This window comes from Xiphophorus maculatus, chromosome 2 (genome assembly GCF_002775205.1).
Source record: "Xiphophorus maculatus strain JP 163 A chromosome 2, X_maculatus-5.0-male, whole genome shotgun sequence".
Classification (NCBI taxonomy): Eukaryota; Metazoa; Chordata; class Actinopteri; order Cyprinodontiformes; family Poeciliidae; genus Xiphophorus; species Xiphophorus maculatus.
The window spans coordinates 20,489,515-20,513,402 of NC_036444.1; the positions used below are offsets into that span (position 1 = coordinate 20,489,515).

Here is a 23,888-nt window from a genome sequence, read left to right on the forward strand (position 1 = left end):
CCTTCAACAATAAAAAAAAAACCTGAAACCTTTTGTTAGTGTTTAAATTTACAAATGACTGGATCAATATTTATGAGTCTGCTCATGTTCAGGTAAAACGAATGGCTGTAAACAAAGTTTTAGCTAATGAAGCTGACATTATTGCACTCCGTGAAATTGATGACGAGCCCTGCTCTGCGTTCGCCTCGACGACATGAAAGTTTCATATTGATTCCAACACTCTCAGAAGATGCGAGACGGCAATTAAGTGACTGTTACAGAGTGGACTTCGTTTGCGAGCGATGATCTATTACGGCTAGGACGACGTGAGAGAAACGCGTTGCGAGAGCCTCTCGAAACTCGTTTTATTTGCATGTCTGCTTTGTTCACGCTGCAGACTGATGAATGCTGTTCGCTGTAATCTGCAAATCTCAGCCGATCACAGATGTTGCTGCGTTGGCTGAGGGCTGTTTTTGATAAAGAGACAAATGTCAAGGGAAGTGATATTCACACTACCAAAGCTGGCACTCTTTCAAGAGATTGTGTTTGCCATGCTGCCCCACGCGCCTGAGCGACATAATCAGTGAACACAGCAGTAAGAGCAGAAAGGAGATAGAGAAACATTATGCGGCAGGGAAACGTCTAACCATTCGAATACAAGAAATGCCGCTTTTTAACAAAAAGTAAGGTAATTTGTATTTCTCTTATTTCTGCGTTGTTGTGATGAAGCCTTTTGCCAATTAGGTCTGTCTCCTTAAAGGGTGCCAGATTTGTAAGAAAAATGCCGTTGTGAGTCGAGTTTTGTAGGATGAGCCTGTGAAAAACCTGCTAACTCCTCTCTGCCAATGCAAAACAGCTTTTGGTGGAGGCGGTGTAAAAGTGTGGAACAGCATCTTCCTGTCATCACTGAAGGAAGTCCTAATGAAGAAAGATTTCTGAGATGAGATTCTGCTGCCGGTATCTTTACATGTATCAACCGAACCTCTTCTGCCAAGATGCTGATGTTTGTTCCCGACAGCGTGGGGTTTATTTGGATGGAAGTAGCTTCCACAACCTGAACACATGCGGGATCAGCTCTGATGCGCTGTTTGTACCAGAGCGATAAACACAGTCAAATCGGCTGGCTGGAGACAAATGCTGGTTGAAGAATGGGATGCCGTCCCACAGCAGTGTGTGACCACAAGGAGGAGGAAGTCACGGGCTTTCTGTGGGTGTGTACAGTTCTCCCGCATGCTGCTGAGAAGAGTTTTTCCATGGGTGGAAACCACATCCGCAACTCCAAAAATGCCTTCCCCTCGTGTGTCACCACTTGAGGGGAAATAAACAGGCTGTCCAGTTAAGATTCATTGACCATATGAGTCCTAAACGCAGCGGCGACGATCCGGCCAAATTTTGCGATTCCGCCACATGTTGCACTATCTGAAAGATTCTAACGTTTCTGAAAGGGGAGACGTTGCACTTTCCAGCCGATCTCAGGTTATTACTGTAATTTCACCAAAGGATATTTAAAGAACTGCAAAAATATCCAGGCAGAGATTTTAGATTTAGGACATAAAGGGTTTCAACAAAAAGAAATTAGCTAAACACAAATTTCCTTACTTTTTGTGATAAGTTTGCATAGATACTGCCCTCCACCCTCAATGTAAAGATATCAAAAGTAGGAAAAAAAGTTCATTGCAGGCATAATCCCTCACCAAAAAAATCCAATCTTTATTTTGACTACATTAAGGGGCAATTTTATGTAAAATCAACTTTTTTGAGGTTAACATATCATCTTAAAATGTTACTTCCTAATCAGAAACATACATAGAGTGCTGCTTTGATTCTTTCATGCTTGTTGGAGAAATCCTTTAATCTCCCCTGGCAACCATTCGGGGGTGCCTAAACGCTTGCTCTCAATATGCCGCCTATTTAACTGAAAAATAGGCGGCATAACCTGAAAAGCTCCGCCTTTCAGTTTCAGTCTCCTAGCCAACTTTCCGCACCACAGATCACTTCTCCCCCACTGAGCTCCACCAGACGAGCGTCAGCAGCAGATGGCAAACACCTGGTGGAACTGTCAGTCTACTGAGCTCATCATGTAAACTACTTATTGGTCCAAAGCTTCTAAGAACGGTTGTAAACGTCATGTCGGAGGAACACATGATGTGCTGAAGGCAGAGTAGTGTCAGAGTAGGAGCTTCTTAAAGAGACGCAGACCAAATTCAAGGCATCACATTGCAAAGTCTTTTAAACCATGCTTATGTGGAAAAATGTTATAATAGTTGACGGTAATATAGTAATTTGATTGTGTTTTAAAATGGACCTGAGTGACGTTGTCCTCCACCACCTTCTTCAAATCAATCAAAACTCAAACGTTTGTGCTATGAGCCTGGGAAATATGTAATGCCAACCTTTAAATAGAAGCAAAAAAGAAGTGCAAAAAAAAAAACAATCTAACCAGAAACTCTGAAAATCATCATGTCATTTAAAGGGCTTTTAAGCAACCTAAACTCTAAGTTATTCGAGAGTAACCTCTTGCACATATATTTGTACTGCAAAGCTGCCCTTTGAAGTGCTAAAGCAGACAAGGGAGCTCAGAAAAGTGCAACTTAATGATCACTGGGTTCAGGGTAATGACACTTGCATCTAAAAATAAAAGAGCAACTGTTTCCCCATCATCCAGCAGTCATTACGTACCATGGTGGGGGTAGTGTAGTGTTCGCGAGGGCATGGGCAAAATGCTGCAGCTCGGCATGAAAATGAACCCAGCTTGAGCTCTGTGTGTTGATTAGCGTGAAACAAAAGCAACAAGTGCACGACCGCAGGAACTATATGGAGCTGCTAATTACGTCGCTGATGGTACAGTGAAACTCGGAGCATAATAGTTTAAACAAGTGAGTGGTAATGCCTATTTTTCTCTACAGAAACCTTCAGAGGCTGCGGCTATTACAAAAACGCCTTGTGAAAGTCACACAGTGAGGGGGGAAAAAAAGGCCTTTAACAATAGAGTCTGAAATTAAGATGGGAGGACGGTGGATGGAGTACTCACAACCACTTAGCATTAAGAGAACTACGTTTATTCTTAGAAATGCTTTTATTTTCAAATGTGGTGCAGCAGACTGGTGGCAGAGGTTGGCTTTGGGACTGATCAGCACATCAAATCCAAGCAATAAAGGGGCATAGCACATAAAATTGAATTATTTTAGCTTTAAATCCTGCTATAATGTAGTTCCCTCATCAAAAGCATTCATATGTTGCCATTTAGGGAAAATCTAAGGTCTTGCTTATACAAAGCGTCGCCTATTTCCACAAAGCTTGAGCTGCAGTCTCCAGCCGAGCTTCCGCCTCACAGCGCGCCCTTCCCCACTCAGCTCCTCCAGACTAGCAGCAGCAGCAGCAATTACAAAACACCTACTGAACTTAGCATACAAACTATTTCTCAAGAGCAGCTGTAGAAGACACTGTAGTGATGGCATGCTGAAGGCAGAATGTCGGAAGGAGTAGGAGCTTCTTAAAGAGAGAGACTCAACATCAAAGTGTGAGCTTAAGTGTAATGTAAAATTTTATAATGTGCTCCTTGTCTCTCTTTTCTTTATTTAGATGGTTAGCTGCTCTTACATGGGCCTTTACAGAGTCATAAAACAGTAGCAATCTGTTTACTTTCCCAACCTAGAACATATCGGGATCTTCTCATCCAGACTTTTGCTAAGGTGTTTTTCTCAAGATAGAAGTGGTTTAAAAATTAAGTTAAATTAATGCCACAAGTATCAACTTAATACTTTCAGCATTATTTTTAGCAACTTAAGATAACAGTTACTCGATTGTGCTAGAAAATGGCACTACGTGCCTGCAAATACCATAATGCTGCCTCTTTAAATACTTCCTATGCTGCTGATTCTTCTATTCCACACAGTTCAGCTATCATCCTATGAAAAGAGACAGCATATCAGTCATAGCTGGAGGAAATTGTCATCATGAGAATTTTATATGGTGATTATATACTTTACTAGATATATGGGTTGGGCCACCTATTTGCTTAATTCTTCATGGCATACGTTTAACGAGTCGGAAACATTCCTCGGAGATTTCCAAATTTGCATGATAGAATCACAAAGTTGCTGCAGATTTCTCAAATGCACATTCCTGATGCAAATCTCCTGCTCCACTTCCTCCCAGAGGAGCTCTATTGGATCTGGTAACTGTGGGGGGAATGAAGTACAATCAACTCACTGTCATGATCAAGAAATCATGTTTCAGCTAATTATTTAAGTAGCAGGCACTCAGGCTCATCGCCAAAACAGCAGATGCTGATCGGAAGCCTTCGGTTTTTGTTTTTTTGTAAACCCGTATTGATGAGAAGGAAAAAAAGATTTTGGATTTTTCCATCTGCTGAATAGACCCACTTATTCACAAGGGTATTTATTTGCTATACAAATTCAAAGCAGAAAGAAATGAACACTTTTTATTTATAGTTTATTTATCCCAATGCTGCAAAATCCTTATTATTCACCGCTGTTATCACATTTTGCATGTTTTTCTAAAATCCTACAGCCCCAGTTAGTTGGTATTATTTATTGGTTATATAATCACATTTCTTATGACTGCGTTATGAGTAGAATGTAGGTAAATTTCCGTAAATCATCAGTTTTCAAAATGGGTACAAAACATCAGCAGATATGAAAGACGAGTCGTTGGAAAGGAACATCTTGAAGAAAAACAAAAAAAGATCAAAATCGTGAGTGTGACCAGCATGCTTCACATCCTGCTTTTACATATGTACAATAAAATCTTGATAAAGAGCAGAAAACTTCACATTTTTTCAGGCGCATGTCAGGAAACAAGCTTTTTAAACAAAGCAATATTGGTAAAATATAATCTTGGAGCAGCCAAGGAGGAAAACTGTTGGTGAGGAGAATATATTTTCACTTCTGCTTTATGTAGGACTTCAGTCCACTTCCTTATTTTAAGTTAATAAACTACAAAGCTGTTTTCAGTGCATTCTTTTTAAGAAAGATTTCTTTAGCTGACATTGGCAATAGACTTTTCTTTCATTCACCGGTTTAGTTGAGGCTTCATCTTGCTTTTCATGTCGGTGTTCAGCGGTTTGAAGGTCTGCACTGGAGTAAGGTTAGGTTAGCAATTACTTTTTTTTTAAGAATCATTCTGTTATACTGTCACTGAATATGGGAAGGCATTTTTCACTGATATATAAATGACCTTCATCTTAAAAAAAAGGCTTTATATACTGTGTGTAGTGTGGAAAATTCTCATTTTCTTCATTTTCTCTTAATATTTAAAGAAAATGGTGTACTCTAAATTATGAATACCTCAAACTCATTGTAGTTTTACTTTGAGACACATTATACTTTAAGTGTTAAATTATTTACATATTTTATTTTTACCCCTGAAAGCCTCTGTGATGCTCTACTTATCTTGTTACCAACTTCGTTTGCAACTTCAGCTGGTTGGTGTCTGTTTTGTTTTTCAATAATGCAACTTTCCTCTAACAGTATTTTATTGATCTCTTCCATGTAAAATTTGCGATATCAAGGTAGATGTTTGAAAATCATTATTTTCTGTTTTCACATGTAGGAAAACAGAGAAAGTACATGTTGCATGAGAAAGTAACACGTTACAGTTTAAGAGATGCCTGTCTGTCTGTCATTTCCATCTTTGTTTCATTTTTTCCTTTAGTTTTTTTCTGGTCTTTCCTCTTTCTCTCATTCCTTTTTCCCTGTTTTGCCTATTTTTGCTACAATCATTGCATGCTTTGGGTTTTTCGGGCATCGGTTGTTGCAGAGGAAGTAAATTTTTATCTTCTGGTCTTTGTGCTGCTGGATTCTGTTCTCTTAGCCCAGTATTGTTCTTTCCCCTTTGAAACTTTGAAGTTTTTTTTGAAGTCCTAGTTTGGCTCCATGATGTTTATTATTCACCTTTCCTCAGTCCGCTCCCTTTTACAGCTGTTCCCAATCACCTGATTTTATCACCTGCATCTAATGCTCTCCACTCATTCCTGACTGTCTAAGGATCTACTTACTTTCTGACCTTGCTTTTTCTTTCCGTCTACCAAGTTTTACGTTTTGTTTTTTTTGCCTTATTCTCCCTCTTAATCTTTCCTTTCTTTCATTTTAACTTCTTTCTTTGTTCCTCTGGGCTTATCAAGTGCTAATTTTTTTGTGTGAACCTTTGTATTCATATTTAAAATGGTCCAACAACAACAGCCTGGCAACTCTACTGACTTGAGTTTGGAGTTCGGACATGAAATATCTGGAGGAACCGTGTTTTCTTTCATTCACACGCTTTGTTTCTATGTTTGTGTTTCAAATAAACGGTACCAACTTGTGGTGTGGCTTATAGAATTCACACAAATGCACCTTATTATATACAATAATCCACCTTTAAAAATGTATCGCACATGAATATGTATGCGTTTCGCAGAGAAGTGGAAAACATTCCTGAACACTGCAAATGTATTCAGAAAGATATTCAGCTCATAAATCACGGCTCGCAGAGCCCACTGTGTTATGTTTACTCTTTAGCGATCAACACGTTTGTAATAAAAGCTCTGAAATGAATAATCACGGCCGCCGCTCTCATTGGGTGTCGGACGAAAACCCAAATTCATGATGCATAATGCCCTGAGTGCATCTCTTGGTCACTTAAACATATCTTTGAAGAGCACACATTTATCGATCCTGACACGATAACTTGATTGAGTGCTAAGTAGACTCTAAACATAAAGGGAATCCATTTAGAAACACTCTTGCACATTTGAACAAAGTGATGATGAGGCATTATGTGAGTCTGCATACCAATCTCCGTGACCAGACGAGCCATTTTCATCTGTATGTAAATGCTGAATATGTAAATAAGGCCAAGCAACGCCGGAGGAGCCGATGGCTGTTGGGCTCAGATTTATCACTCGCAGTGTTTGATCCACTGATCTCGTGGCGCACACTTTGCATCGGATTTCTTTTTTTACAACACATCGGCTCTGAAGACGGGACACAGTCGCATAATAGGCAATATTTCCCCTTTTCATTCATTCACTCAGAGCTGGGTCAGGGCTTCCAGCTTGCTAGATTGGATGAAAGTGGAGCCAGGCAGAGCAAATGCTTTCTAACAACAATGAAATCGAGGTGATGTGTTTTCTCGCATATCTCCTCATTCCCTAATGCAGTGATGCCGCATTCATTTGGGGTAACTTTAATCTTGTTCTGGAAAATTCCATTAATCTTCAGCATTGCTTGCAATACAAAGAAGAAGATAAAAAAAAAAATGCTGAGCGGTGGGAAAACCACTGATGCTATATTTCACATCCTCACACCAAGTGGCCCGTGTGCAGAACATGCATGTATTCCCCTGCATAATGACAAAGTCAATTAATAAGAACAAAAAAAATCCTCCTGTGTGTGTGAAGTGCGAGTTACCAGCAAGTTCCTTTGACAGCCTTTAAGACGGCCTGTCAAAGGAATCGAATCACACGTCGGGACAGAAATGTTGTCCTTGCCGTATATAGATTATTTATCAATCTGACCGTACACGGTGATGCACGGCTGCTTTTAGAGTCCGTTCACATACGCAGTAACCTCACATCAGCCTTACCAGCTGGCCATGGTCTGTTTTTCAGCTCAGAGGGTGACTGACTGCAAAAAACACATTGCAGCTGACATTACCCGTCAGTCTGAAATGCACGTATACTGTTAATGTTGAATTTAGGGTGCAAAATGTAATAAAAATAATGAGCCGTGATTTGTTTGAGCCCTTCTGTATAGTGTGGTATTACATATTTTATAAGTTCATAGAGATTTTATGATTTTAAAACCTGCTTTATTCCTCTTGTGCCGTATTTGTGTGTGTGTGTTGCCTGCGCTACTGCTCTTGCTCTGCTGAACCGTAGCTGGTTTATTATTTATGCAAGATGATTGTTAAACACTGTGAAATGCAGGTGTGGCCTGTTTCAAACGGCGCTTTTGATTGGCTTTGTTGCATTTTTGCAGCAAATTTAGCCCGGAAAGCTTTGATAATAGGTTTTGTGAAGTGATGAAATGAAAGCACCAGATTACTGCCCAGGTTCTGAGCAGTTCATGTATAAATGTATATTCCAGGTAGATTTTAGTGCCAACATACTTGCGTATGTGCTAAGAGCAAGCCGAGCTAGAGGTTGAATTTAAGATCATTCAAAGGGGGAGGGTGGATGTGTTATGTAATTTCCAGGCACATAATGCAATTTATAACACAGTCAAGTTTAATATTTCACTTTTAGCTGTTATGGAAATGCTAAATAACTTAAAAGAAAAATCTAACCACACAATTTGATGCCTTAAAACTGGCCTCTGTCTCTTTAAGAAACTCCTGCCCTTTCCGACACTCCTGCTTCTCCTCGATGTAGCTTACAAGCATTCTTAGGAACGTTGGGCTAGATGTAGATGTGCAGTTTCACCAGCTGTTTGCTAACTGCTGCTGCCGCTGGTCTGGAGGAGTGGGGATGTGTGAGAGAGGGGTGGTCAGTGGGGCGAAAGTTCGAGTGGAGAGAGCAGCTCCATGGAGGAGCTTTTTGAGAGCAAGCGTTTAGGCACCCCCAAATGGCTGCCACCAGGGATTGAAGGATTCCTCTTCCTCTGTGCACCACAATCTGGTTTGGAAATACAAGTTGATAGACTAATATAAATTGGTTTTCTAAGTGTGTGAGCGCTGCAGCTCTCTCACTCAGTGTGTAGATCAAGGAAAAATACGGCTGCATTCCACTGATTTCTCCTCGGCCTTATTGTGATCTAACTACAGGGGATTTGTTGTTGGCTTGCAGAGTTTTCTCCTCTGACTGATCAGGTGCTCACGTGCTTTTTTTTTTTTTTTTAATTTAGAAGAAATGTTAATGGAAAGAATAAATAAATTGGCAAATGAAAAATCTGAAACTTATGTAAATGTAATTGGAGAACTTGTATGGGCAATCTGGACATAAAAAAAAGTGAGGCCTTAGATTGATTTTGCTAGATGTATCTTCTGAGCCTGCAGAAACTGTTTGGAGCATTAGAAAGGCTACGAGAGACGTTGAATTCCATTGTCCTAAATTTCAATAATTCCGTCCTGATAATTTTGATGTTTTGGGCTAAAATCACAAAAATTGGTGTGAAACTAGAGTCGCATGTAGCAAGCTACATGCAATCAGTGCTTACAACTGGGGGCTGCAGGAGGCTAAACAGAGCCCATGTAGTCTCAAGAACAGGAAATGAAACTCACTACCCTTTTAAATAAAAGCTGGATTTTCAAAATAAGAGCAACAATCGGAACATTCACAGCATGTCTGACGTAGGCTGGTTGAGTATCGGTTTAGGGTTGGATGTGACCTGTGGTCTGTACAATCCTAAGGTCGGATGCAAGGCGCTGCATCGCTACCCTGAGCATTTACCTCGCATCCCTCTCTAAGCCCTCCTACCTTGACTCTCTCTTTCATGAAGACGGTGGTCTGGCATCTATAAAGATTCTGCATAAAACAATTTAAAGATGTATGTAATAAAGCTGTAACATATGACTCCATAAAATGTTAATAATTCAGCTCACACATCCATAACAGCCCTTTAAACCCCTGGCTGCTTGTGTGAAACTGTTAGTGCTAACAAAGGAGATTGAAGAAATGCAGGGACTCTCGCTTTTCTGTTCAGCAGAAAAAGAAAAAACATAAGATCTGTGTCTTTTCGCTGATTCTGTCTCTAACAATGATCTTAATCTCCTTTGAGGACGTTCCCTATTTCCGCCCCTCGCTCTCGCTCCTCCATTTTGCAGTCATTTGCATGGGCAGAAAAGGAGTGTGTACAGAACACATTTCAGTGCCTGGTTCCTCTCATTAAGTCACCTGTCACTTCAGGACCATTATAGCAACCTCGCATTAGCATTCCCTCTCTCCTCCCCAATAAAACACCTGGTTCCGAATTGAAAGGAGGGTGTGCGTGTGTGGGTGTGTGTGTGTGTGTGTGTGTGAGCCTACAGGCGAATGGCAGCCTACACATCTCACTTTAACCACTTGTGTTTTACACCGCGGTTCGTCGCATCTCTCATAATGGTTTGCTGATTTTCATAATGTGCATAATACACACAATGCCAACTGGTGTAATGTATTCCTCTGAACATGAAAATAACACCCATCTCACTCCATAATCAAACGCACCAAATGTTCTCGCCGACTGTCGTGCTCTGCGCAAAAGAAAACGGAGAGAGAGAGGAAAAAAAAAAAAGAGAGTGAAAATCCTCTGCTTCGTCTGCCAGAGGCGTGCTAACTTACCCAATCACGAGAGGACTAAATCAAGAATGCATTTGTTATCTCTTGGGCACAGAAACAGTCGGAAGGCCCTCCAGATTGCTCCTGTACATTTCAATTAGATTTGACATGTGTTGAAGAGTTTGGACTTCAAAAAGCTGCGCTGCGCGCCGTGCCGAACCGCCACGTCACGTCAGGGCTCCGCATTGTGTGCTTGCTTTGAGTGCTGCGAGGCTGAGGTGTCAAAACTGGCAAGCATGATAATGGTTATACTTCTGGTGGTTTATGGGGCCTACAGTGACCCTTGTGTGTGTTAACCTTGCTTTCTATCCCTTATAAATCCTATCCGGAGCGTTTTATTGGGCCCCACTCGTCAAGCCTTTCAAGTTGGATTCGGTGGGCGGGGCTGCAGCAATGACGACGCGGCGATAAACTCGCCTTCTGATGAGTGCAGTGTGCAAGCGCGCTCGCTGCGACGCAGGATTGCGCGCTTGCTCGGTGCCACAACGAGTGATTGCTCCTTTTTACATTATCGCTACGCTGAAAAAAAAATTATATGTTAATTAAAAGTGACATTGAAACTGCACTGTTTTATTGTCCCGTCATAAATAGTAATGCGTTGTGGGAGGTGTGATAAATTTGATGCCAAGTCCCTGAATTTAAAGTAAGCAGAAGTGGAAATAAACCATGTTTTTTTTGTTTTGTTTTTTTAAGGTGTAGAAGAGAAAAGTGTGAGTTCAGAATTAAAAACAAATTAGAACTTCTTTAGTTCCTTAAGTATGATTGCTTTAATTGCTATAGATTTTTAACATCTACAACTTGGACGAGGTTTAGTATCATGTTTTAAGGTACAAGGATTTAAAGGATCCACGAAAAACAATTCTGTCCCGTTCTTGCAGGATTGAGGTGTTTCTAATGGCTTCTCAAGAGACGGTGGAGGAATCACACAGGTCCAAAAGAGAAACCCGAAGCTTGGTTATGAAAAAAGGCAGACTTGTGATTCTGAAGGTGAAACCGCCTTGAAATGTGTGTTCAAGAGGTAAAGTGCCTCATGGTGGAACAATTAACTTAAAGTAACTTTTCATTAATTTACAAGTGTGTTATCTGATTTGGATTTGTGTGTACCTGTGTATATATGCAGCTCAAAGGGATCCGCTATCAGTTGAAACGACAGACTTTATTTGAGCAACACTTATTTGAGATGTAAAAACAACACAGTAGACATACCGTAGGCCATGTTGTTTACACTGCAATGCATTCTGGGTAGATGATGTAAGCTCTGTCCAGCCAGAAGAGTAATGAGTAACTTTCACTTTTGTCAGTTTGGACCAGAGCACACTGAAGGAAGGAAACGCAGAAATGACGAGGGCAGATGAAAATGAGGAGGACCAAAAGGCTGAAGAGGAGAGATTCGGCCGAAAAAGCTAAGCGTTTGTGCGGCTGATGCTTAGAAATGCTGATGGCATGCTACTTAGAGCTCCGGTTTTTAAGTGAAGCTGTTTACAGTAAGCATCGAGAGCAAGAGATTTTCTCAAACATGTTAGAATGGTGTGTAACGAAGACATAAAGATGCTTCACTGTCACTTTAAATACGCATTCGTTATTTTCCTATTTGATTTAATTTCGTGTTTGCTTTTGCTGTTGTTGCTAGCTCCAGCTAATGGATCACAACCCAATCACATTAGTTTGTTCAGCAGATATCTGGCGTATGAAAACTTTGAGACAGTTTGCCTTTTGTGGGCTTTCTCCGTCTACCTTCATGACCTTTACTCCTTGTTTGACCTATAGGCTTGAGTCCTCTGTGACCTACCCATGTCGTCGGCCCAGCATGCATTGCATCAGTGAAAAAATAGTGATCTCTGTAGGTAAAAAACATAAGATGTCAAATTTATGAAGTAATTAAGTGTTTTTATGTATAAAAACAACTTTTAAGGTAAGTAGCAAAATTATAACATAGTTAGTGCAACATGTTCAACTAGTTGTGGATCCCTTTAAAACACCACTAGTACAGTGCCCCTTGAGTTTTCCCTCTTTTTATCACCAACTTCAGTGTATTTTATTGTGACTTTATGCAACATGCCACCATAAAATAGTCCATAGTAGTGAATTACAATGAAAATAATTCATTGATTTTTTTTTTTTGTGTGTGTGCAAAAAAAACAACCATCAACTGAATTGCATGTTGCTGAGGGCATGTCTCCCTGCTTTAGATAATTAATATTTTACCCATTTTCTTTTTAAAAATACTTCAAGTTCAGTCAGACTGGACAGATAAACAGCGATTTTAGAGTCCAGACACAGATTTCCATAAGATAAATTAAAACTAATTAATTAAAATTTAAGTGGTTAATGAAAGGCCCTCTAGTTTCTCACTGTTAAATACTTTTCCATAGCATGCCTACACAAGCACAAATACTTTTACACACGCACAGATATTTTTACACACGCACAGATATTTTGAGACTATTTTCACTCCATATATATCAGACGGAAGAGTAATGTAGCTTGAAAAGAAATGATTAACCTGCCGTGACACTTTACTTTCTTCTTAAACCGCATTATTATTGTATCAGTTAGCTTATTGTGGTATATGTAACCCATTTACCTTACTATCATGAGAAGAAACATCAGAGCAGTGGGTAATTAATATATCGAAATTCTGCAAAGGAGTTCTTTATAAGATGAAAAATATCTGCTTTGGACCATCTTAACTCTCCTGTGAGAAATTCAAACTGATTCTGTGAACTGAGGCAGTTCATACTGCTGTTTTCTGCCGATAAGACACTGATTGCTAAAACTACTGCATGCAACCATATCTAAAAAAATATCCCCTCACAGACATCGTTCCATGAGAATCTCATACAAACATCTGCCTAATCTCATTTTATGGCAGTGTGCTGGTGTCATCTTCACATAGCTGGATCTGACTCCTGCCACAGAAGTTTACATACATTAGTGATTAGCATGAACATAATAATAATAAAAAGATAATTTATGTGAAGTGTCACTCTTTCAGGGTGAAATCATTATAGAGCAAATATCTTCAATCAATTTAAAAGACAAATTCAGCATTTATCTGGCAATCTCTCACTTCTGGTTTGCCATTCCCCCTCTCTTCTGATCAAAACCTCATTTAAAGTGGTTGATGTGCTAGCACAAATCTGACTTATAAGTAGACCAAAATTTCTCCATATGGTGGAGATTGAGACCTAAGTTGGAATACCCAGTGATGTTTGAATTTCAACCATCTAGTTCGGATTTGAGGTGAAGAGGAAGAAAGAAGCAGTCCTACTTCACTATTCCATTCATATTCCACAAACCCCAAAGCCAGCCTTGATGTGCGTTTGGTCTCCTTCTCCTGCTAAAACGCCCAGCTGTGCCCAGGCTGCAGTCATCTGTACCCCAAACGCCACCATCAGATTAAAGGAAATGGTTCAGATGTTTTTAAAAAGAAGTAGTTTTTTGTGTGTGTGAGAAGACAGAGATTTGTCCCCAGTGGCAAGAAAAAGGTTTCAATGGTTCAAGGTGAGGCATTCAGACCTAAGAGTGCTGTACTGACAGCCAAGCTATTAACTTCAATCAAATAGATGGTTCAAAGTTTGGAACAATTGAGGGTTTCAGCAGGACAGTAGTCCAAATCTCATCAAAACCGGTTTTGGTATTGACAAATCAGGCTAGTATTCACCTTCTGCAATCACCCCAACCTCAAATCTGTTAAAAAAAAAAAAAAGGACTTTGATTCAAAGGTTCTCGCCTGGAAACCAACCAATAAGACCAACCAAATGCCAATTGGTTGCCAAGTGATCAAATATCTAATGGTGCAGCACATTTCGAGCGCAGCGCGATTTGACGGGTTTGGAGCATTTGACGCGTCCGACGCTCCACATACACTTTGAGTGTAAACCAAACCTCGTGCTCAAAACGCGTTTGGTGTGAACGCACCATAACACTGATAATGCCAGATGTCTACAAAAGAATGTTGTAGACATCTGTCTTCTAGAGAGATTTATCCAGGTCTTAGTGGTGGTGAATGCATGGGTTAGGGAAATTTACAAGAAATCTGAGAACCAAGATTTTGCTCTAAACATTCCTTGAAGTAATTTGTTGTATCATCACCCCATAATGGAAGAACTGCTCAAATGCATCACCGAAAGGTTAAAATTAACATCCCGTTTAATTTCATTATGAGAGGACGTGAACTTTTGACAGACATTATAGACGCTAGCAATGTTTGACGATCATTACAGGAAAGATTTCTACACTCCATGTTCTACTTTTCCATAAACATTTGTTCACAGCGATCAAGTGCAATTTTAGAAAAGCATAACACAAACTTCATTAAAAGAAAATCAGGGCATTGTCGATGTCTGTTACTGAGATTTCCCCCTGTTTTCAGAGAAAGCAGATGTGAGATGGAGAGGGTGTAGATAAACCGTGTCAGTGAGTGTGTGTTTGAGTGTGTCTGAAACAAACATGTTCTTGTCAGAAGCTGAGACCTCTCGTGTCTATCAGCGGCGATGTTTGTGTGGTTCCAGAGGAACGAGCGTGCCGATGTTCCAGAATAAACCCCGTCCTCCCAGTCCTCCTCCCCTGTGGGTTGCGCTTGACTTCCGCCGTTTTCACAGCTGCTCTCGGCAGTGCACTCCATTACACCTTAAATCACTTAAAAAGATCTGAAGCACCGAAAACTCCCTTTGCAGCTAATTCGCCCTGACCGCATGGATCATCCAGAGAAAATAAGAGCATGAAAAACACCGCAACATCTGATTCCAGCCTAATAAGCTCTGATATCTTTAGATTGGGATACAAACAGCCAGTATAAAACTACGTCACGACGATGACGCTTTAGCACGGCTTTTTCAAAGGGCGCCGCAAAACAAAACGCCACAGATAGAAATCTCCTATTCTGCGCCCAGTCAAGCGTTTTGCTTGAAAATCGGCGCAGATCCGTTTCGACAGAGGCACATTCCTCTTTGTTGGGTATCCAAAAAGCGGCCGCGGAGATTAGGCTCGATAAATAGGGTAGGATAAGTGGTTCTTGTCCTGTGTTTGGTGGCATAGAGCAGAAGACACACAGAGGCATGACATGCAGCTGCACAGAGCTATTGATTCTCCACTGGTCTCCAGGCACCCTTCCCTTTTCATTCAGGCTGCCTGCCAAGAGCCTCAGAACAGGAGCCCCCCGCTCTCCTCTCCCAATGTCTGCACGTCTGCTTAAGCACAATCAATGGGCCATCAGCGGGGGAGAGAATGCCCGCCACTGCCTTTGCTTCCATGGGGTGGGAGAAATGGGAAATTGAAAATATACATAGGGGGAAATGCATCATGATAACCGTGCTGGAGTGAACAGCCTTCGGAAAGGAAAAGAAGAAATCTAAACGCTTTGCTTTCGAGTGCAGGTTTCAGTCACTGGTGCCGCTGATAGTCTTTAGAAAGCTTACTTGAAGCTAAATGAAAAGACCAACTCATTCGTATCAGTCTAAATAGCTATTTGTTTAGATGTTTTTCTGCATCCTGGACTCTGAAACAAAGCACCAAAACACCTCATTTACTGGAGGAGAGTGCAGCATATTCTCTCAATCTGGTCTCTTTTACAGACAATTAATTCAGCTCTACAGGTTGTATGGTTCAGGTGCATCTTAATAAATTAGAAAATCACTGAAAAGTCGCTGTATTTCTGTCGTATATTGCTAAAAATTGAAGTCGTACTATACGCTGCCTACAAAACGCGCTAAGCTCCTTGGATGCTTTGCCCTTTTTATCGGTTTTTGCAAATTCACTATGATCAACAAAATTTGATGTTTTTGACAAAGATGTACAAAAAAGTCTTTTAATGACAAACTGAAAACTGATTTCCACAAATTAATTAATGACGCATAAAAATATGTCCCATAAAATAAGCGACTGCGTAAATATCTCCCCCATTCAATGTCAGCATATAGTGCATGGGCCTATTAATGCAGCCACAGCCTGAGTCTGTGTGGACAGTCTCAGGCAGGCTGCAGTTTCCCTCCGTTCTCCCTGCTAATATGTTCAAGCTCTGTCAGGTTGAAGAACCTGTTTCAAGTAAATGCACCAATTCTCTATCAGATTGAAGTCTGGGCTTTGACTAGACCACCAAAGAGCATCCACCTTGTTGTCTTGAAACCATGTCTGTGTAGCTGTAGCTGGATGCTCTGGGTCGTTGTCTTGCTGGAAAATAAATGTTAACTCCTGTACCTGTTCTCAGTCTTATCTAGTCAAATTTACACATGGGCCATATTCCTCCCATTTCTTGATGATGGATTTAGTTGAACTCCAGAAGAAGTTTGAGTTTTGTTTTGTGTGTTTTTTTTGTTTTTTTTTGATCCATCCCCTGACTTGTACTTTTCTAAAACATTTTCTCTGATTTGCTTGGGATGTTCTTTAATCTTCATGCTGCAGCAGCAGCCAGAAAATACCGATTGACCAAGGGAGAAGGGCACTACATGGCTTAGTGGTAGAGCAGATGTACTGTATGAAAAGGCTGCAGTCCTCAATGCAGTTGTCCCGGGTTTGATTCCCAAGCTGTTTGCTCATTACCTTGCTTAAGGACCATGCTATAACTGTGATTTACAGTCCAAACAGATTCTATGGTACATTGTCAAAACAAAGATAAAGAACAACTGTACCAGCAGTTGAAGGCTGCTAATAAAGCAACTCAGGTTTCCTTTAAACCTCAGCAGAGGCACAGGCTGAGTTCCTCCATGCCACTCTGCATTGATGCAGTAATTCATGTAAAAGTAGCCTTGACTAGGAGCTGGCTGAGTACTGACAATACATAAACGTCATTTTCAGTAGGTTGATGTTTTTCATCGGTGTTATGTGCAAATTCTAATTAAAGTTTTCTGATTAAAAAACTGATTTTTTTTGTGTATTTTTAATCATCATTTATAAATCACAGTGTGCATAATGAGTCTACATAGTACGACTTTGTGGCGGAAGTGATTAATTGGATTCATTGTGAACTAATTTAGTATTCGATTAACTGTTAACTGGAGTACACGGACTCAAAAAAAAGGCCATTTGCTGAAAGAATGACATATTCAGAGCAGCAATTAAAGCAAAACTGTACAACAAATACACACGTGTTGATTTTAAGATTGGTTAATTGATAAATTAATCAACAGATTATCCCTAGACTGAGTTCATGTGGAGTCGAGCGGAAAGGGCTGAGCGTTTCGCAAGTTGATCTTAGAAATTTTGGGGGGGTTTTACCTTTAGATGCATTCTTCGCTACAAATGAGCACTAAAGGAATGCTAAGATGTTGCAATTTAGGCAATAAAATTTATATTTTGTGTCTTTTTAAAGCATTTATTTTAAGTGGTTCAATGAAAAATCTGCAGAATCTGCCAACTTTTTATCTGATTAATCATCAGAATAATCGACAGATTAATCAATAACTAAAATAATCATTAGTTGCAGCCTTTATGTGACTTTCGCTTTTTAAATTGAGTCACTGAAAAAGGATTCCACTTGGTTATGTTCCAATATATTGGAACGCACCTGCATGCGTTTCGTTTTCCGCAAACGCGCCTCAGTCAACGATGGCTCCAGAGAAGAGGGCCCACTTTGTTTTTCAGCGACGCTTATTCGGGCTGCTCCAGCGGTGGTCCACTATGCAGCATTCTGCACCAACTGGAAAGCTCGAGTTCATGTTGCAGATCCGTCAGCCGGCTGTCACGGCTCACAATGGAGTGACAGCGACGTCCCCATTACCAAGGACGTCTCAGTTTTGTTCCAGCACACAAAACATCTCTTTCGAATCCATCTCGAGCAGCACAAAGGAGAGGACTCCGAGCCGAACCCCGGTGAATATCTCCGCTGCACCCACCGTGAGATAAATAATGTAGCCTCTTGCACAACTCATCTTTCATCTGTGCTTTGAATCTAAATGGAGGGCATGTCCGGCACAACGTCGAGCCAGAGACGGCGGACCGAGCATATTACTAATTATGTGCTCACTGGTCATTTAAGGAGGGTGAGTTGTAGTCTGACTGGTATTGAATGAGAGCAGAGAGAAGATTTGTATGTGCCATTAAGAGGACAGTGCGTCCACTAACTCAGTGTCACCCACATAATAGGAGCACATAGGAGGAAGCCGGTGAGACAGAGAACACCTTGAATGATGGCAGTAATATTTAAAAACCACACAGGCTTCCTGCGGAACCGAGAGAGAGACGCGGAGCTGCGTCAATGCAGGTGTGAAGACGGGGGCTGCGGGGAGGGAATAAGAGAAGGTGCAGGGATTTTGGTATTCAGCCCTGAAAAACAAACAGAAAAAAAAGAAGCCAAAAACCTGTAACGTTCGGGATATTTCTGCCATGCGGACACTTTGTTCACGCTCTCGCCACGCAGGGTTGAGCGCCGTGTGGGGATAAATGCACACAACAGCTGGAAATTTGTTTTGCATGTTTGATTTGTGATGTGGGGGACTTTGAGATGAGCGCGTTATTTCAACAGGACCTCGTTTCTGTGTCATCAGCAGCAGCGTGAGAGAGATGGAGTGGGCAGGGGGATGGAAGATGTGGAGGGGAGTGGAGGGGTGCGCTCAGTTCTGCAGCAGTGAGTGAAAAGGCAGCCAGTAGCGTTTGCTTCCAACATCTGCAATTGTCTGATTGTGATTTCTGGTCAACTTAGTGAAAAGAAAAAAGCAACTGGTGATTTTTATTTATTTATTTATTTTTGGTAGCATCTTGGGAAAGATATCTCACTCATGCAGTGAATAATAAGGATAACAGGCCAAAACAGCTGAAATATTATTAATATAATTTCAGGGCCGAGGATCCGAGCACTTGAGTGTTCACATCAATACAAATTAATGTGATGTAATCGTCTTAACGGTGTTTAATTATTTTATGCTACATCAGCACACAGCAGCTGCTGACATTGTGCATGGGCATGAAATTAGCATTCAAATATTTACTGTACCTCGCTGAAAAGGAAAATGAGCTGAGAGAGGATGAATGAGAGGCAGAGAGCAGAGGAGGAGGGGAGAGGAGAGCCGCTTCCTCTGAGTGCACTTTATCACCAACAAGTTTACATTCGGTTCAATCCCTACTGCTAAAAAGATCTGGGAATTCAGGGTTGGTTTTTTTCTGTCTTTGTCAGCTAGGTTACAAGGGTCTCCATTCTTGGTTTCACGAGGCCTATTTTTTTATTATTGTTAATATCATTTTTCATGGGGACCCTGAACCGTTGCTGTGAGCTTTACAAGCGATCCACAGAAGACCCTTGAAAAGCGGGCAGGGACGACGCTTGACCTTCAGCGCGGTGATGGGTTCGGCCTCATTGACGGTGTGCAGCAGATCCGCCAGCAGCACCGTGATTGGCCGGGAACAGCTCAAGGACTTTTTAATATGTCCTAGTGCACACCTGCGGCAGCATATCCAATCAGTAAAGGTGCCTTCAGAAGGTTTTTCATTTGTTTTTGGTGGGCAGCTTAATAATCTCTAACAATCTTGTGGTGGTGCCATTTTAGACTTGTAGAAGTTTTTACATTAAAACATTTCTTACTTTAATGAGATTATTTCACCAGGAAGAACAAGAGTAACGTTCCCCTGAGTCTCTCGCCTCGTTGTCGTCCCGCTGACCAAGTGGCAAAAGAAGTCAAATTCAGTTTGTGGCATTATCATACGGCTCTTGGCAAAATGTAGCGTTTCAGTTGTTGATGACTTTGTATTTTCTGATGTAAAGCACTTTTAAACGCCTTATTGCTGAAATGTCCTATACAAATAAACTTGATTGATTGATAATTATTAAATAAGCACTGGCAGAGCTTCAATATAGGTGATATGGCTCTCTGCCCGGGGAGTCACGGCCCGGAGGGTATTTTGTTTTATTTTATTTTATTTTATTTTATTTTATTTTTCTGTTGCTTATTTGCACTTCCAGTCATTGTTGAACCCCTCAGTGTATTAAAATAATCCTGTACACCGAAGCTGTCTGGTAAAAATGGATAAAACTTTAAAGCATAATGCACAACATGGTGTAATTGCTTTCATATACAACAGGAAAGTAACAAATATTTCAAATGATAGAATAACATAGCTGATCAGTACAACTGTGATTATGCTCTCAAAAAAAATGAACATATTGTTTAACTTTTATTACGTACACTAAGGCAAAACCTTTTTTGTTCTGCAGAATATCGTACCTTTTGTCATTTTCTGTAGAGAAACAAGAATAACAAACTAATTGAGCCTGCTTGACATCCTTGTAACATCCTGAAGTTTTCAAAACGGTTCACTTTGTAATGTACTGTTTGTTTTTCACTCCTTAAAATATAAGATTTATTGGTCTTTTAAGTTGAACTGTAGCGTCCTCCGTTTAGCCAGCAGGAGAGGCAGTGTGCAGCAACATGTTGCGAGTGGATTTTACTCAACGCTTCATAGAGATGGGCAAAAAATCTGGTCTGGCATCCTTTTAATAACGCTGTAACCTGTAGAAACACGACGGTTGGATAACAGTTTGGAAAGCGAAAACTTTCAAATCCTTGGTGACAATCACAGTAAGGTCAAACTTAGACTGGATTCATTACACACTGATTGGAAATGAAGACTGTGATTTGTGAAACCTCTTTATGGGGAAAAAAGATAAATTCTCTCTATTCTCATAAATTTTTTTAAAATATTCATCTATCTTTCAATGCATACACTTATAAATATGCATAGTTCATATCAGATCAATGTTTTTGGTTATTAATGTTTCTAAAAAGCCCCTCCCCCCCCTCCCCTCTCCAAATAGGCTAATAGCTTCTGCTCTGGGTGGCATTCAGGAAAGAATCACCACTGCACATGTATGTAACAATATTTCACCTTAGCATCCTGCAAAGCTTTGGGGGTGAGGGGGGGGGGGGGGGGGCTTTCAGAAACTTGCGTGATATCCACCTACCCCAGTGTTGTCATGGTGACGATGGTGTACCAAAAGGCTGCGGGGATGCTGGTGAACTTGGTTGCTGTGGAGCCTTTCTCTGCATAAAACATGACCGTGGCGAATATAATGATGGCCATGGTGAGGGAGAAGAGGAGGAAGCCCAGCTCGGAGGCGCAGCTCTTCAGGGTGTAGCCCAGGATGCGCAGCCCCGCGGAGTGCCGGGAAAACTTGAAAATCCGAAAGACGCGGAAGACCCTCAGCGTGACGAACGCCCCGCTCACCTGGTCGTTGTCGGTCATGACCAGGCCGATGTAGTAGGGCATGATCGCCACCACGTCGATGACGCTCATCACGCTCTTCATGAACTTGCAGCGGCTGGGGGCGGCGATCAGGCGGAGCAGGTACTCGACCGTGAATATCATGACGCACGCCGTGTCCAAGCAGAAGAAGGCGAGCGCGTAGCGGTCCCCGCAGGACATCTCCTTGGACCTGTTGGGCAGAGTTCCGCACGGCACCGTCTCCACCACGTTGGCCATCACCGAGATGGCGATGAAGAAGCCCGTCACATAGTAGAACACCAGCGCCAGGGTGCTGGTGTGCGGGTTTTCAAAAGCCCGCCACAGATACTCCCGGAACGTCAGATTCACCGGCGTGACGTCGTTGTTCATGTCCATCTCCTCGTCGTCCTGGAGCCGCTCCGCGTTCTCGCGCCTCCGGTCCTTGTACTCCTCGTAGCAGCAGTCCCCGATGATCTCGGGGATGATGCCGAAGAAGGCGAGCTCCTCGTCGTACGCCGATATGCACTCCTGGCGCGGGTAGTGCAGCTTGCCCGTGCGGTAGAAATTGAGGATGTGCCTGAAGATGTCGGGGTCGCGGTCGAAAAAGTACTCGCTGGTCTCCTCGTGGAAGAAGAAGTCCCTCTCGGTGCTCCCCAGCAACGTGTCCGGGTACCTCTCCAGCGTGGTCCGCCACGTCTGGAACTTGGTGCCGCTCACGTTGAGGATGATGAGTCCGTCCTGGGCTTTCCTCTTGTCCTGGGGAGGGATGGGCATCGGGGTGCTCGCCACCGGCATCCACCCGATGGCCGCCGCTCTGGCGAAGGGAAGCCATGCCGCTACACCTGCTGCCATGCTGACCTGTAGTTTTTTTTTTTTTTTGTTGTTGTTTTTTTTAACGACCCTTCTCCGCTTGTCACAGTGCTACGGGCTCAGAGATAGATTGCATCTGCAGGAGGAAGAGCAGATAGAGAGAGAAGCTCAGCGAAATAGGATGTTTTAAAAAAAGAAAACAATCACTTAATTTGATTCTACCGAGTCTGTCCAGTCTTCTCTAACTGTTGTGTTAAGAAAGCCCACTCTTTGCGGCAGAATATCAATTAGATTCCCAAATCTTCATCCAACAATAACCGGGATTTTATTCCTCTCTCTGTCTCCCTTTGGAAATAAATCCAAGAAAAGTAAAAGACCCACCATAGAGAAGCTCCATCATTAATCTGCGTCCGCGATGAAGTCAATAAAACACTAATCCTCGGAAGGGAATATTTGCAATCCCGCCAGCCATCTATTACCCACTGCAGCCAGACGATTGAAGAGAAGAGGAGGGGGTAAAAAGAAGAAGAAGAAAAAGGGAGAACTGCTGTAACGTTGCATCAACAAGTTAAACAATTGAAGAGGCGGACTCCGAGCAGAGAGTGGTCGTTTGTCCCTTCTTTACCGATCCGCAGGGCTCCTGGGCAAAGGTTTTCCCCCTCTCGCTGCAGCTACTCCTCAGCAAACTCATGTTCCCTTTTTTCGCTCGTCGACTGCAAGACCACCTTCCTACCCCTCCTCGCCTCCCCCCTTTTCTCAGCATAGAGCAGTGGAGAGATGAGAGGAAAATCGGATGCAGAGAGAAAAAGAGAGAGGAGAGAGAGAGAGAGAGAGAGAGAGGGAGGAGCGGTCCTTTCTGCACCCTGAAATTCCTCTGCTTGCCTTGCTACGGCGTGTGCATGGGGAGCTATTCAATGCGAAACTCTGATAGGCGGTGTATCTCCTGAAGCTCGACTTTAGATTTGTGTTTGGAGTTAGTTTTTTGTTTTTTTTCCCCCAGGATGGATCAACAGCGTCTGCAGTTTACCTGAGATATCATGAAGTCCAGGGGAATGGAGCAAGAAGTTCCTTTAAGTTTTTCCTGCATATTTTGTTTTTCTCCTCGTATTTAAATCTGACCGTGACCAGATGTTGTTGCTTTTTTTTTTTTAAATTGAAATATAACGTGTTTCCCACATCATTCTTATGCAAATTGGAAAAGCAGAATTTGATTTAAATAAAATAAAAAAAAAACAATTCCTGATTGAGATGAATATATAAAAAGGAAATATGAGTATGAACAACTTTGTGGATTTCTACACGTTTTCACGTTTTCCTGTCTAATGCCACATCCATCCATCCATCCATCCATCCATCCATCCACAGTTTTCCCTGACATTGGGTCGGACTGGAGTAATTTTCACAAAATAGAATTCCAACAAAAACACTTTCTAAAATGCTTGACTGAAGCTCAGTTCAACAAAAACAGTGAACTAAACCTGTTTGAAACAGCCCCGATTTCATAATTGTTGCTATGCGCTGATGTTTTGAAAATGTTAAAGTCACGGTTTACAGGTTGTTCTCGTCTCCTGCGGATCCCTAATCCGCTTCCTGAGAAAAAAAGCTTATGCGACAGCATGAGAAACATGCGAACAAGAGATCTGAGAGTCCGGACGCATGTGGTGTTCTGTTCGGTTAGATAACATGGACC

At 41.7% G+C, this 23,888-nt stretch overlaps 1 protein-coding gene across 2 annotated transcripts in view; it reads right to left on the minus strand.

The window, feature by feature from the left end:
* Positions 1-23,373, minus strand: part of LOC102226299 (potassium voltage-gated channel subfamily D member 2-like) — a 75,066-nt gene extending 51,693 nt beyond the window's left edge. The window contains exons 1-2 of one of the 2 annotated variants that reach the window (XM_005796281.2): positions 22,580-23,373; positions 21,129-22,334 (exon numbers count right to left, since the gene is read on the minus strand). In XM_005796281.2, the coding sequence (XP_005796338.1) occupies positions 21,129-22,240 (1,112 nt within the window). In that variant the 5' untranslated portion in view covers positions 22,241-22,334; positions 22,580-23,373. The remainder of the gene's footprint in view (positions 1-21,128; positions 22,335-22,579) is intronic. The other variant, XM_014474065.2, reaches the window with a different exon arrangement.
* Positions 23,374-23,888: the final 515 nt, after the last annotated feature.